The following is a 15,885-nucleotide window of genomic DNA, read 5'->3' as shown; positions in this document are numbered from 1 at the left end:
GTAATTTATTGGTTATAAGTGTTATATAAAAATTCGATGTACACTTTTCCGAATGCCCGTGGCCTGGAACTGGTTGTGTGATTTGCATTGTTTGCCGCATACGCATTTATCAGCGGGCTGGCGGGCGGTGCATTTTATTGCACGACTACCACTGCATGTGCGGAAGTGGCCAAAATTTTTGTCCTTTTCTTACTTAGTATGGACTTCCGCGAGGTAGCGCCTGATTCCATTAAATATGCTAAATTTTTTTTTTACAATATTTTATTTTTCGATTTTACTAAGCGCAGACAGTTGGGAAAGAGTTGCCGCTATTTGATACGGATCTTTATTCTTCCAGCTGCGAGGCACGACAGCTTTTTATAATTTTTACAATTTTTGTTACACAATTTTCTCTTATGGGTGGTAAATACATCTAAAATTTATACATATTAACAATAAAATTTGTAAGTTTTACTCAATTATATATTACTTGGTACATTATTTTATTTCAAATCGCTGTCCAAGCGCTACAGGCCGTTAAATGCCTTGAGATTTAGAATAATGTGCCGGGCCAACTCATCAAAAGATTCTGCTGTAGATTTTTTTCTTACTTTAGATATGACCCTTGTCCACAGAATTCTCCCTTGACATGGACGAAAGCTACTCATTGCGCATAGCGCCTATGTCCACGGACAGAATGAATGTCACAATTACGGGTAATACGTTCTTCGGCGTGCGTCACGGCTTGGAGACGCTGTCGCAGCTGATTGTATATGATGACATACGGGACCATTTGTTGGTGAGTTTTTTTATAAAGTTTTATTTTTACGAAGAAGGTTTTATGCGTAGACTAGTGGTAATACTATTATTAGTAATGTATTGCTATTGTTTTAAAATTGCTAACAAAGACCAAGGCGATTTATTGTTGGTAAAATATACAAATTTTGTAAGACAGCAACCCATAAACATTTTTTAGAAAGTGTCAATCATTATCATCATATAAGCCGTTAAACGCGCTCTGCAAGGGATAGGCTTTTAGCGAATTTGAATACGCGTCGGTCCTCCTAGTGGAAGGGCTACCTACGCCGCGTCTACCGGCTTATGGTCGTTAATTAATTAAGCCAAGTAAATGTTATTTTTGGTATTTTTAAATTTTGGTATTTTTAAATGTTGGTTTTTTAATTTTGGTATTTTAAATTTTGGTATTATTAAATTTTGGTATTTTAAATTTTGGTATTTTTAAATGTTGGTATTTTTAAATTTTGGTACTTTTAAATTTTGGTATTTTTAAATTATAGCATTTTTCAAATTAGGTATTTTTAAATTTTGGTATTTTTAAATTTTTGCATTTTTAAATGTTGGTATTTTTAAATTTTCAAAATTTATAATATTCTATTGTAATTTTTCACATCAAAATTTAGATAAATGAAACAAAATTAATAGTGCAACTTAACTTATTATTCGTCGCCATACCGACCAGTTCGCAGCTAAACGGTTAAAATAGTGAAAGCATTACGTAACCCACGTTGCGACAAGGAGTGAACGTAAAGGTTCCGCGTTGAAGTACTCTGAGTTTCCGTCGTGATAATATATTGAATATTTTCCAAACATTCATCATCATCGTGATCGCAGCTTTAGGTTGTCCACTGCTGAACATAGGCCTTCACAGTTTTCCAATAGGACTGGTTGGGAGCTGCCTATATTCAGCATCTTCCAACGACATTAACAATGTCATCTTTCCAATTTATAGGTGGATGTCTTACGATACACTTGCCAGTCTGTGGTCTCCATTCCAGAATTTTATTTATTTATTTATTTAATGATCTTTTAATTGTATAATAGTGCAGAAATAGGACAACGAGAGGTCTTATCATATCAGGCAAAAACTTTCAGACAAACCATAGTATTTTATTTATTACTAGCTGTACACGAGACTTCGTTCGCGTGTAATTCAACTAAGAGAATTATTAATTTTTTTTCATTTAAGAATTTTTCTAAAAAAGCCTGTTACTCCTTATTACATCAGCTACTTGCCAGCATATATCTCATTATAATCGGTCAAGCCATTTCAGAGATTAGCCGGAACAACCAGTCAGATATATATACAGACAAAAATAAAACAATATTGTTATTTTGGGATATGTGCCGTATATATATATATATTCATAAGCATGTAGTAAAAAGCTATTTTAATATTACAAACAGACATTCCAATTTTATTTGTTTGTGTAGATTAACACTCAAAGATCTGTATATTATATTAGATTTCTTTTATGTATTTATACGCGACTATCTTTGATATAAACTGAGGGAGGTCGATATTTCCGATAGCACTATTCAAATATTTTTAAAATATTAATACTATTATTGAACAGTTTCCTATTCATTGCACGCCATAATTGAGTAAGGCCCCAAATCACGTTATTAAGTCAGTGTGAGCTCGGCTTTTAGCGTGCGAAGCGAGATTGGCATTTAAATTTGCTATGAGTTTTGTCGAGGACACGAGACAATGTCCCGACATTGACTTAGAAACGAGATACAGATAATTAATATAAATTTCTAGGGCAAAAATATGATTCTCGGTCAATTTGCCGCCCGCTCGAATACAGATAATATATGAATGTTTTTTTTTGTTATACGCTCATAGATTCAATAGACAATTTTACAATATATAATATTGTAAAATTGTTCTGAACAGAAGTTTTTCTGTGGAATATTCTTTTTATACAGAAGTACCTGCAAACTATTAGGAAAGTCGGAAAAAAGAATGAAATTGTAGAATATGTAGAAAAAGATGACATAAGTAGTTACTGCAATTACTAAGCTATTAAGTCATATTATAATTATATGTATATATGTGTGTGTGTATATATATACTACTTATGTTGTCGTTAAAAGAACATAATTATAGCGTCTTTAGTTGTACACAATAATTTTAGAAGTCTTAACCAAAATATTATAAATGTCGTCTTTTTACCCCATAGACGCCCATTGTAATGTATATGTCTCCCCCAAAGATATCTATGCGAAGATATACCGTAGTTGTCAAGTTTGGTAGGTGGATAGGCGATCGTGAAATGGTATTATGGTACGCAGGGGACGGTGCTGACAATCTTGTGGAAACTTGTTTGTGAGCAGTGGCAATCTTACATGATTAATTGCACTCTGTACTTTACCGCGGGCTACCATTGCTACAATGAACATTGAAATATATTTTATTTTTGTCGCCACAAGGCTATTAATTTTCGACAATTCGAGAATTCCTGTCAGCTAGTATATATAATTTATAAAAATATCATCAAGGTACATCGAAGATAATTATAAAATACACGTTTGTAAAAACGAGATTCTATATTTAAAGATCATTGAACTATAATCTCCTTGAGTGGTTTTCCGTCCGTACATTTGTTACCGGTTTTCCGATATCCATATAAAATATTGTATTGTAAGTATTCCAATGCTTTTTAGATAAGGGCCTTGAGCGTGAATGTAGATATTGCTTATATGAAAAATAATGCTGGTGTTATCCATGAAACATTTTTAAAATGTGGGTTTATGTCAACTCTTCTGTACGCATTTAATATATCTTTAATAACACTATAATTATACTTATTAGGGGGATCGGAAAGTAATGACGCTTTCTTACGTGAAATTCACACGATCACATTATTAACAAGTTTTTATTTCTAATCAACAATATATTCACCTTCGTTATCAACAACCTTTTGCTATCTAATATACAAATCAATGCCTGAGCGGTAAAAATCAATCGGTTTTTCTGTAAAACATATCGATAGAAACGACATTACTTTCCGGTCTCCCGTATATATACAGGATGATGGGTTAAAGGTATAGATTATTTAGTATCAATCAATGTATTGTATGTTGAGTAATTGTAGCCCAGCGATAGAGGACTAAGACATGTCCGATTTCAGAAATACTGTCTTATATATAATTCACACTGTGTATTAATTATATAAGATTGCCACTGCTCACAAACAAGTTTCCAAAGGATGGGAAGGAGGGTCACGTACCATAATACCGTACGACGATCGCCAACCCGCCTACCAAGTGTGGCGATTATGGTATATCTTCTTATAGACATCTTTGGGGAAAGGCTATGCCTTGCAGCGGGCGTCTATGGGCTAAAACGACTACGACAATAATATATTGGTAAAGACCTTTAAAAACATTGAGAACGACTAAAGACGCTATTACTATGTTCTTTGTGCGATCGCCAACTCGTCTGCCAAGCGTGGCGATTATGGTATATCTCCCCATAGATATATTTGGAGGAGGCCTATGCCTTGCAGTGGGCGTCTATGTGTGTTCAAAAATCAACTACATATTAAAGTTAATTAATGATTATTAGTCCTCGTCTTTGTGGTGGTCTTTAAGAAAGGCATGCCTTGCAATGGGCACCCTTGCAGACTTGGCAATGCTAGAAGTAATTGACCTGTCAAATTATAATAGAAAAAAATAAATATTACAGAGTGATCGCTTTATACAGGTCGATTCTAAATAGATGTAAAAAAATTAACTAAACTTTTTGATTACAAATGAGCTATACATTCACCCCTTTAAACCTTTTACACAAATCACCAATCAAACTGTATAAATTAATAGATTTTTACCGTGATCACACGGCATAGCTTGAAAACGATTTTATCGATTCAATTCATATATAATTTCAAATTCGTTATAGAAGCTTCATATGGTAAACAATTATAGTTTTCATTACGGCTTGATTTTTCATGTTTGTGTTCCAATTTTGAAATTCCATGTTTTTAATATGGCCAATTATATGTCGCTTGTTCCCGCGTTGGATAAGCAATTAACATTTATTGTCGAATCACAAAATAGAACTAACAGTTTTGTTTATCAAAAAGCATTGCAATAAATACCGTTTTCGAATATTTGTTATATTTATTAAATTTGAAATTATGTCCCTATTGTGGAACATATGCTCTATGTTTCATAATAGGGACAATAATGTGTATAAGCTATTATTTATGCGTCAACTTGTACGGTATTTTATGTAATGTGTACTGATCGTGTTTAAAAAAATATTTTTTATTCATGCAATACTGCTTGTATTTATAGAATTTAAATCGAAGATGCCATTGTCATAATAAAAAACGAGACAAAAAAAAAATAAAATCCTCTAACAATCGATGAATAAAAGGCGGCCGGTTAGAGATCGTTGACACTTATTCGTCCGCGTTCAATTTGCATAAGCGATAGAATCGTACATGTAAATTGGTCGCATTGACATTTTGTTGTGATTGACATGAAAAAAATACGGTTAGGCGGAGAGCACGAACTTGGATTGTAGATACAGAGTGTTTGATGGATTTGTCGTTGATACAGAGTGTTGGTTTTTGATATAGATTAAATTATTTTTAAATGTTATGTTAATTTACAACAATCATTTAATATACAGATTAAATGATTGTTGTAAATAGTACTGTTAAAAAAAACTAGTACAAGTACAGTTAATCTTAAAGAATATATTTTAATAACTATATATATAATATAATGAATATATATACGTGTGTATGGGAATGGGGCTAATTTTAGGCACAACACAATCTTAAAAACGAAAAATGCTTTATTTTCTTCTCACAAATAACATGACGTCTGTCCTGTCCTGAATTACATCGTTTTTTTTTGACAGTCGTAGAGAAACCACTCTCATAAAAATAAATCTAACTAATCTATTACAAATTAATGAATTATAAACTTAAATATTCCTACATATATATTGCTCGTAATTTCGCTGTGAGATCGAATAATAAATGAGAAGATCCCTAGAAGAACCAAGATCACTGACGTTGCTCGAAGGATTGCTCGTTTGTGTGGCATTATGTGTGGCACATATTTTGTGCTCGTGCCGATGACCATTTAGGTCAAAAGGCTCTCGAGTGGCGACGAGTGGGTAGGCGCCCACAGGTAGACTGACGTTATAGTTAAGGTCGCAGGTAGTCGCTGGATGCGGGCAGCAGGAGACTGGTCGTCGTACTTATCTTTGGCGGAAGCCTGACACCAGTAGTGGGCGTCTTTTATTATTTTTTTTTTATTTCTATTTGTTTTTTTTTTGGGTTACATATAGTGATAAGATAAAAGTAAATTAATGCCTGTACACTAACTTCATGTTTCCGCATATAAAATGAAATATTCTATTGTCTATTGTCTCATGTGAAGTTTTTGCTGTAAGCCTTGCGGCTTTTACAGCTTCATCGGAAACGAGTTCACGGAACGGAGGGGTCCGTCAAAATTCCGAATAGTCCGAAATATTCTCAATTTTTCATTTATATAGTGATCTTTTGTGAAATTCTTGAGGAGAATATCAGAAAAGTCAAATTTGATTGAAACTTGAATCGAATTGAGGTCCACCATTGTGACATCCTTCAGCTTTAAGCTAGGAAAGCTCCAATCATAATTTGAGAATTATCAATATCAAACTTGTGTGGTTTTATTTTGTGATCTCCTTTATTTATTTATTTATTTAAACTTTATTGTACGCCAAAACGCTATATATAAAAAAATCAAAAAGGAAATTTAACAAAATAACATTGGTAATAACTATTAAAAAGTAATACTTTATATATCTTTAAATAGTTGTTTTAGAAATTCATTTTAGAGCTTTATAGTTTTAAAAAATCTTTACACTGTAATATGACTTTCAAAATGTTTTTATATATTGTAAAGTTGCACACGTAAAACCCAATTTACAATAGTGAAACATATACAATATAAATATTTATAATAATTTGTTTTGAACTGTATACATCTTGTTACAGATTGTTAGAGATGTCTACATAAGCGACAAACCCGTTTACCAGTATCGAGGAGTTCTTCTTGACACAGCCAGAAATTACTTCGACATTGAATCTATAAAAAGGACAATCGGTAAATATATTTTTCTTCGGGAAGTATCAATATCAAAATTGTCAAGGTAGAAAACCTTGAATTTGACCATAGCGCTGTTTTATCTAGGCCAGTGTTTGCCAACCTTTTTGTGCCATGCCCCATCTTAGCATTTATAAAAATATTTATACACCAATACCTCACTTTGCGAAAAATAGATAACAAAATATACTTAAATGGTTAGACTAATCTTCCAAGATCAGACTAACTATTTAAGTATATTTTATTCTAAAGTCTAGTATGTATTATAACTCAAGTAACCAAAGACGAAATGCATAATAACATATAATAAGTAAAAAGGCATTACTTGGTATATATTCTTACATTGTTTCTTGCAACGTTAAGATATTAAACTCCAATCATATCTTTTTAACATTTTTTCCCGTGCTTATAGATGCGCTGGCTGCAGTCAAGTTGAACACGTTCCATTGGCATATTACGGATAGCCAGAGCTTCCCGTTCGTGTCGGAAAGGAGGCCTAACCTTAGCAAGTTCGGAGCTTACAGCCCTAGCAAGGTAAGATAAGCTTTTTTGAATTATTTACTTTTATGTAAGTCGTTGGGCACGAAAGGGTCTCGCGGCGACCTCGCGCCGGCAGATATGGCAGGGATCGACCGAGCATTAGGTAGATGGACAACATAGTGAAAATCGCAGGCAGTAACTGGATACGGGCAGTGTAACACTGGTTATTGTTGTAGTGATTATTGGAAGAGGCCTGTAACTTAGAGTTGCCGTCTTTTGGCTGAAAAAAAGAGAGAACTTCTTCTAGAAATTATATACATGTGGACTTTAAAAACTTTCAATCATTTACTTTCTTTATCTTTAAAAATACGATTACTTGGATTAAAACTAGTTATTTACGCGACTCCCATATGATAAAATTCATCATGTTTCAAAGGGTGATCTTCGGATGCCTCTGGCTTTTTAGTTATGGAGGGTATGGTTATGTGGGTTATGTGGGACCACTCAAACTCCTAGCTTTTAATGGAGCTTGGAGGAAGATGTTACAAGCATTTTTTATTTTTCGTGTAACCTTGTGTAATGGTGACGCATTACTATTCGTATTTTTCATAGGTAAAGTTTTCATCGGTTTATTAGTTATTTATAGTTGTACAGACAGACAAAAATTATAAGTTTATGTATTCATATGCATGTAGTAATAAGTGGCCATTTTAATATTACAAACAGACAATCCAAATTTATATATTTGTATAGACGATAAAATTTTGTTACAGAGTATTTAAATTTCTATGAAAATATTTTAATGCACAGATATACACTAAGAAAATGATCAAGGAGGTAGTCGAGTACGGACTTGTGCGCGGTGTTCGCGTGTTGCCAGAGTTCGATGCGCCTGCGCATGTTGGAGAGGGTTGGCAGGATACTGGACTTACTGTTTGCTTTAAGGTAAAAGGTCATTATGTTTACGTCTGACATCGTCTTGTTTCTATAGACATGTTAATTGTAATGTTGATTTATTTATTTTATTTTGTTTTCTTTGTTCTTCAGCTTTTATAAAGTGGTGCGATCCACAGTGTAGAATATACTGATTGACAACAATAAATAATTCAGATTTCTCAGTATATGTTTATAAATAAATAAGTAGAGATTACATTTTTAATTCTTCTTTTAACATTTTTGGTGTGCTATGTGGACCAGCGATCTTTGATTATTTATTAATTAGATTAAAGATAACAATATTGTCATTGTTGTCTTACAATACATTATGATAATATTTGATATGTTTACAATAATTATTATAATTTCTATAAAATAAGGCACGTCTAAAAATATTTACAAGGCACCGTAACTGATTCTTTCAAAATTTCGACTGCAGAGAATCTCAAATACATTTCTAATAAAGGGATTCACATTTTTGTTATAAAATTCCGAAAATATTAAAAAAAAATAAAAATAAAATGGCGTATTATTCAATAAACGAATGTTTAAATGACAAGAATTCTTGGCCATTGCCAATTGTGTATGTATAAACGACATCATTATGTCGTTTTTTTGTTCTTTTCATTTAGCTATACTTGATGGAAAGTGTATATACATAAATTAGTTTTTTCCTGTTTCTTCTCCACGAATATGCGAAGCAGAGTGGTATGAACAATATATTAGATTTAAAAATATCTCGACGAGCAATAAGCGTCGTTAAAAGTTACAATGTTGAACAAATAAATTTTATCTTTATCTATAACATGGCGCTGATATAATTTCCTGCGCATGAACTGTCGAACGCGAGAAGTTCATAACGAACTGTCAATCTTTCTTTTCAAGTTTCTGCCTATTGTCTTATCTTTAATTTTTTTCTATAAAAACCTTCTTCACTTTAAAAGTAATTTATTGTATGAATTAGAGATGATTTACAAGCTATATCTATCTAAACGCCATGACAGCGTCTTTCTTACTGTTGACACACGCAAGAATAATTATACTCAGTTTTATGGGTGAAGTGGCCAGGAAGACTGAGCGTTCTTGCTAATGTTACGTTTAGATAAATAGCGGCTCTTGTATTAATGTATCTACTTGTATTTATATTCTTGAATAACAACATTTCTTGTATCCTTTTCGGTTTAAATCAAACAATTAAATATTTCAGGCCGAACCTTGGACGTCGTTCTGCGTGGAACCGCCGTGCGGTCAACTCAATCCGATCCATGAGAAGCTCTATGATTACTTGTACGACATCTACTCTGACATGGAAGGTTAGTACTGTTTCATGAAAATATACCCTGCTTCTTCGCAATCTCGCGTCTCGCATCCACTGATTTCCCGCGACCTTGACGTCGTAGTAACTTCGTAGAGCACTATCTCTGTCGTACACTACCTATGTTACGTTTTGTCAGTCGTGCGACTGAGATAACGCTTTACGAAACCGAAATTAGCCGATTGTCTCTTTCCAGAGGTCGATGTGCAATATTTATCGCCGGGTATTGTACCTCTTTACACTAAATATTTTTTCATACATTGATATAATTATCCACTAAGGATTAAGCATAGTGATCCCTTGTATGCGTCATGAAATTAATGATGAGTCTAAATTGATAGAAACTCAAGAATCAGGTCGAGCTCCCCTATAATAAAATCTAACGAGGAAGATAATACAAAAAATAAATTGGGGTTGAGGCCACCTACCTGTAACCGCAGCGTAATATAACACCACAAGGTAAACAGGAGACCTTATTAAAGGTCTTCGAAAGACGCTGGATATAGGCGGCTTTATGTCCAATAGTGGACGTCATACAGCTGAAATTATGTTAAAAATTTCACGCAGGGACAAAATTAAAATATTTTTGTTTCAGAGGTATTCAAACCGGACATGTTCCACATGGGCGGCGACGAGGTGAGCGAACGCTGCTGGAACAGTTCCGAGGAGATCAGGCAGTTCATGGTGCAGAACAGATGGGACCTCGACAAGGCCAGCTATCTCAAACTTTGGAACTACTTCCAGACAAAGGCACAGGATAAGGCTTACAAGGTTAATTAAAACTCATAAGTTACAGCTCTCAAGGTCGAATATAGTAAAATAATTTGTTAGTTTTACGATAGTAAATTTCTTTAAAACACTATAAGAAATGAACTTAACAGATAATAAAACAATAATATATAAGTAGAAGTAATACGTTTGTCAATTCAACAATGTTTACTGTGTACCAACGGATTCGACCCTATCTTATTATTACATGTTTCACCTGTTTTAAATAAATATGATACATTTTAGATATATTTTCTTGTGTGCAAATAAATAATGTTCATTCTTTTCCAACAAGAGAACAGGTGACATACAGGCTCTCTCTCTCCAAATAACGAAAACCAAAAATATAATAATATACACCCTACCCACACTTTATATTACATTTTGTCTTACATATATTGCATTGGAATATATAATAATATCAAAAATATGAAAAAATCATAATAATTCGAATATATCTAGGACAGAGTTCCGCAAGCTTTTTTGTGTCGTAGACCCCTTGCCCTGTTTTTCCGTGTTGGGTAGACCCCCTACTTACCTTATATTGATTTTCTGTAAATTTCTAACTGTAGTGAAGTTAAGTGTTAAAAACTTAAAGTAAAAACACATGTTAATTTATACATTTATTAATTTAATTTAAATTAAAACTAATCAAAATAAAATTTTGTATTTGTTATGTAAAATACACGTAACATTAAATAAACAGTCAATATTTTTAGTGAGTAGGATGAACCTGATGCTTTTATAATAAAATATCAATATTTGGCGTCAATTTTATAAGGGTTAATCTTAAATCTCCTCGGCTAATGATGTCCAGTCTGTGGACCCCCATTTTCATTTCATGGACCCCCAAATTTTTTTTCGCTGACGTAGACCCCTTGTAGATTGTCATAGACCCCTAGGGGTCGATATAGACCACTTTGGGAATCACTGATTTAGGATGTAGATATTTAAGCGCTCAGTTCCAGTAACATTAATTCCAGGCGTTCGGCAAACGGCTGCCTCTTGTGTTATGGACCAGCACGTTGACCGACTACTCACACGTCGAGAACTTCTTGAGCAAGGACGACTATATTATACAAGTAAGTAATGTCGATTAATCTAGGAGTATCTAGAAGTTTCTAATATATGTGTACACCTATCCCCCATTTTACACGGTACTTGTTTTACACGTTTTCGTTTTTACACGGTTTCTCAAAAAAAAAAATTTTTTTGTTTTAATAACCGATTTTATAACCATCTCTCATAATGTAAATATTTCTGTTTCAAACATCAAATCGGCACAAATAACTTCGAGTGATGAAAGTGAATTCGAACCTTCGATTCCAAAAAAAAGAATGAGAGTAATTTCTGACAGATAATAAAAACCTTTGGTTTTATTTTTTGTTCTTCTGTTTAATGTATATTGTAATTAAATAAAAAAACAGTGTTTCCGTAATATAATAAATAATTTAACTTGTAAATGCATTTTATTTTTATTTCTGTGTACACCTAAAAATATTGAAAAAAATCACAACTGTTAAATAGCAAAATTATGCGTTTTCTGCAAGTTTTTCGATTTACACGGTTTTGATTTTAATTTTTTTAATTTTCGATTTACACGTTTTTCTTAGGAACGTATCTACCGTGTAAATCGGGGGTGGACAGGTGTATATACATAAATACATAACGTTATTCCATATTTATGGAATCTATTGATTTTTGAACAGCGTGTCCCATCTATTGACAGCAAAAGAACCATACTTTCACAACTTTAAAGTTAAGCATGTCTTTGATTATGGTAACTTTTGGTTGAAGATGACAACATAGTGTTAAAAAGTCGAAGGACGGTATAACGTGTGCTTGTTTCTAATGATGATTATTTATAATGATTATTAAATAAATATTTAAATGGTATTTACTTCGAACTTTATATTTAAACTACATCCTACACATACACACACATTTATATATATGTATGTATGTATGTATAGATAGATTTCCTTTCAGCAAAAAACTATTGTTCAAGTTTCTGTCCGCAGGTTTGGACGACTGGCTCGGATCCTCAAATCTCGAATCTGCTAAAGAAAGGCTACCGGCTGATCATCTCAAATTACGACGCTCTATACTTCGACTGTGGATTCGGAGCGTGGGTTGGAAGTGGTATGTACGACTTTATATACAACAGAAATTACAGACGACGGTGAATGGTATTGTCCACTCGTAGGAAAATTGTCCGTGCCAAATTTCCCCAGAGAGCCTTCGAGCTGCACTTCCTTAAAAGAGGTTTCTCTAAAGAGGCTACTCTTCGCGATTACGATGTGAATGGCAGATTTATCAAAAACACAATAACCGCGCTTTTTTAGACCGTGTTATTGTGTATAATCTCAAGAATGCGATACACTAAAAAAATACGTCGGTCATGATAGCCGAACTGCAAGGATAGATAAAGGTTTGCTAATAAAATCCACTCATTATTGCTACGAAACCTACACACACGCACGCACGCACACACGCACCACGTATACGCATAAGAAAACGCACACGCACGTACTAATACACACAAACACGTGCGCACGTTAGAGCCGCATAACATTACGGAAAGCAAAAGAGACTGGAACTCAACATATGCGGTTCATTTACATCGTATGGAGGGGATAAAGAGCTCTTACCCGGCACAGAAGTCTATACTTACTGTCCTCCGTCAAATACCGTCGCTTAATACATGATAAATTATTTCTGCTTAAAATATTGAATGGTCATATCCCCTGTAGGAAGATTTACTTATAGTGTCTTTAGAAACCATTTTAATAATTCACCGTATCCTTGATCGAGTTATTTTTAAGTTTTTTATTTTTAAAATTTCGTACCAGAAGAAACATTTTGACATTAAAATCTCTTTGGACGTGTAAAGTTGTAAACTGGATGCTCCATTTTCCTTATCATAATTTTTTATATGCCAACTTTTACGATAATTTTAACTTGTCGTGTAGTATAAATGAATAAATAAATAAAGGCAGGTCGGAACATACGTCGCGGTCCGCACTATTGTATATTACAAGAATATGTTATTTTATTTTAATTGTTATTGCTATTGTGATAAAAAAATAAATCGATGTATAATTATATGATAATAACTGATTATCTATATATGTTTCTTCGTCAATTAGGTAATAATTGGTGTTCACCGTACATCGGCTGGCAGAAGATATACGACAACAGTCCCAAGAGCATGGCGAGGGAGTACAGTGACTTGATACTTGGTGAGTAGTAAAATGGTGTTGCCAGTATATAGTTGATGATTTGTAGTTAAATGAACGCATTCGTTTGTTGCATCTTGCGATATCTCTTGTTTTCAGTTTTTTGGTTTCTCATTAATTTTTCAATATTTATTCATTTTAGATATTATATTTAAGTTTTATAAGACTCCTAATCATAAATTTGTTTTCGCATGTACTTTAGTTGAATTACTAAGGTTTGTTATACTAGGTCGTTTTATTTAATGCCTGCTCAATGTGTGATAAAGTTAAAAAATACTCAGCAACTAAAAAAAATATATTTAAAATAAACTAAGGCACAGAAAATTCATGACTACGACAATTTTTCCAAAACCGTAAAACTAAATTGATGATAATATTTTGACCAAGTTTTGCGAAAGAAAGACGAATCGGAAAGATTTATTGTACAGAGAACTGATAAATATCCGGAATAGGTTTTATCTAAAACGAATGAAGACAAGACCGGCAAGAAATGACTGTAACAGGTTAGCGTTTCAAGTGCCTTTATAATAATAGGGGTTTCTAGAAATGTCCGTACAATAATCTTAATGACTACGATCATATAAATGCTTTTTTCCAGGTGGTGAGGCAGCGCTGTGGTCGGAACAGGTGGACACGTCGTCCTTGGACGGCCGCCTGTGGCCACGGGCCGCTGCCATGGCCGAACGCCTGTGGAGCGAGCCCGACACCGACTGGCACCATGCAGAATACAGAATGCTGCATACCAGGTCCTCTTTCAATTCTACTATCATCGATTTATTTTACACTCAGATTTATTTATAATAATAACTTGTACACGTAAAAAAGCTTAAAACCCACATCTGATATTAACTAGAACCAAATTAAGCTCTCTCATAAACTAAAAAGTAAGGAAAAGATAGCTTGTAGAGTTTTTTTTAATGATTATTATTTATTATTTAATTGTACATTCTTGTACAGCGTTTTTAGGATAAACAAGTTAGAACTCGTCTAATAACTAATGTAGATAAGGAAAAAGTACTTTAAATAATAATTAAATTATTTGAATTATCTATAATTTCATAACGTCAATGTCAAAGTGTCAATGTGTCATTGACTTGGTGAAACAAATTTTGTATTGTCTCCTATCCTTTAATGACGAGTATTAATGTTAAAACTAATTAATAGGAGTTAAATGCTTTGAATGTCGTTTCTTTTATTTCAGGTAATTATCTATAATTTGTTTACTTGTATTAAGTTCGTGTACCTTACAGTATTATCGAAAATATAACTTTCATTTCAGTAACAATTACTGTGTTTGTGTTCACAGATATATTAAAACATTATATGTATATAACAGTGTTACTTGTTTTTACAGAGAACGCTTGGTGCGCATGGGAGTGAAGGCGGAATCTCTAGAACCCGAATGGTGCTCTCAAAATGAAGGCTATTGTTATAGCTAATTAAACATTGAGATTAATAACAAAATATAATGTAAAGTAACAAATTTTAACGGAGATTATTAATTGTGACATTAAAATGTCAATTTGAGCTGTGACAAGTAAATGTAATTGTTTTTTGTATTTTTACAGCAATGTTTTATTTGTCTATAATGATATTAAAATAGGTCACAAAATGTAGAAATAAATTTAAGAGCTAACTGTTTTGGTCATGTTCTCCTTGCTGCCTTTTTCTGATTTTATGTACAGCAGTGAATGATTCATGTATTTTTTATTAATTACAATAAATATTTTACTTTACCTGAGAATATTTTATTTACTACCTTTAGCTGAAGTGAAAGTATATAATTTATTGAAGTTGTGTATTAAAAAAATACCGGTGTAAACACGCCCAAACAGGCAACACTACAAACTATAATTACATGTTTGTAGGAAGGCGCTGCGAAATTAGTTTATTATGAAAACTTTAGCTAAGCATGGAATTAAAAATACGTAGATTATATAAATGTAAATTTATTATACTGATTTATTATAATAATAAAATTTGTAATGAATAAATTTAAATTATTTCTTTTCTGTGTGACATTTATGTAGTTTTCTCATATCGAGGTTCCGTTAAATTATGATACATATTTAATTCAGTAGTAAATTTTCCAAAAATAATGAATGAATAAATAAATATTCAATCTCAGATTATCAGTCTCTATATTAAATTCAAATAATTAAGGAATTATTTCTTTTTTACTCGTATAGTCAAAAAATAGACCACGTTTTTTAACTTCCTCAGAATAGTTTAAAGCACTTTGTGGGTATTGTTTTT

At 32.8% G+C, this 15,885-nt stretch overlaps 1 protein-coding gene across 2 annotated transcripts in view; it reads left to right on the top strand.

The window, feature by feature from the left end:
- The window catches only part of Hexo1 (Hexosaminidase 1), a 40,558-nt gene extending 25,234 nt beyond the window's left edge, over positions 1-15,324 (top strand). For both annotated transcript variants that reach the window (XM_068776200.1, XM_068776199.1), the window contains exons 6-16: positions 615-778; positions 6,783-6,891; positions 7,304-7,425; positions 8,182-8,316; positions 9,515-9,620; positions 10,218-10,393; positions 11,374-11,472; positions 12,412-12,532; positions 13,540-13,632; positions 14,228-14,375; positions 14,984-15,324. In XM_068776200.1, coding sequence (XP_068632301.1) covers positions 615-778; positions 6,783-6,891; positions 7,304-7,425; positions 8,182-8,316; positions 9,515-9,620; positions 10,218-10,393; positions 11,374-11,472; positions 12,412-12,532; positions 13,540-13,632; positions 14,228-14,375; positions 14,984-15,068 — 1,358 coding nt within the window. In that variant the 3' untranslated portion in view covers positions 15,069-15,324. The remainder of the gene's footprint in view (positions 1-614; positions 779-6,782; positions 6,892-7,303; positions 7,426-8,181; positions 8,317-9,514; positions 9,621-10,217; positions 10,394-11,373; positions 11,473-12,411; positions 12,533-13,539; positions 13,633-14,227; positions 14,376-14,983) is intronic.
- The last annotated feature ends 561 nt before the right edge of the window (positions 15,325-15,885 follow it).

Source organism: Battus philenor, unplaced genomic scaffold, assembly GCF_028537555.1.
Source record: "Battus philenor isolate CCGP_79_NKW_IND1 unplaced genomic scaffold, ilBatPhil1.0.hap1 SCAF_12, whole genome shotgun sequence".
Taxonomy (NCBI): Eukaryota; Metazoa; Arthropoda; class Insecta; order Lepidoptera; family Papilionidae; genus Battus; species Battus philenor.
This window is presented reverse-complemented; position numbering and strand designations above follow the sequence as displayed.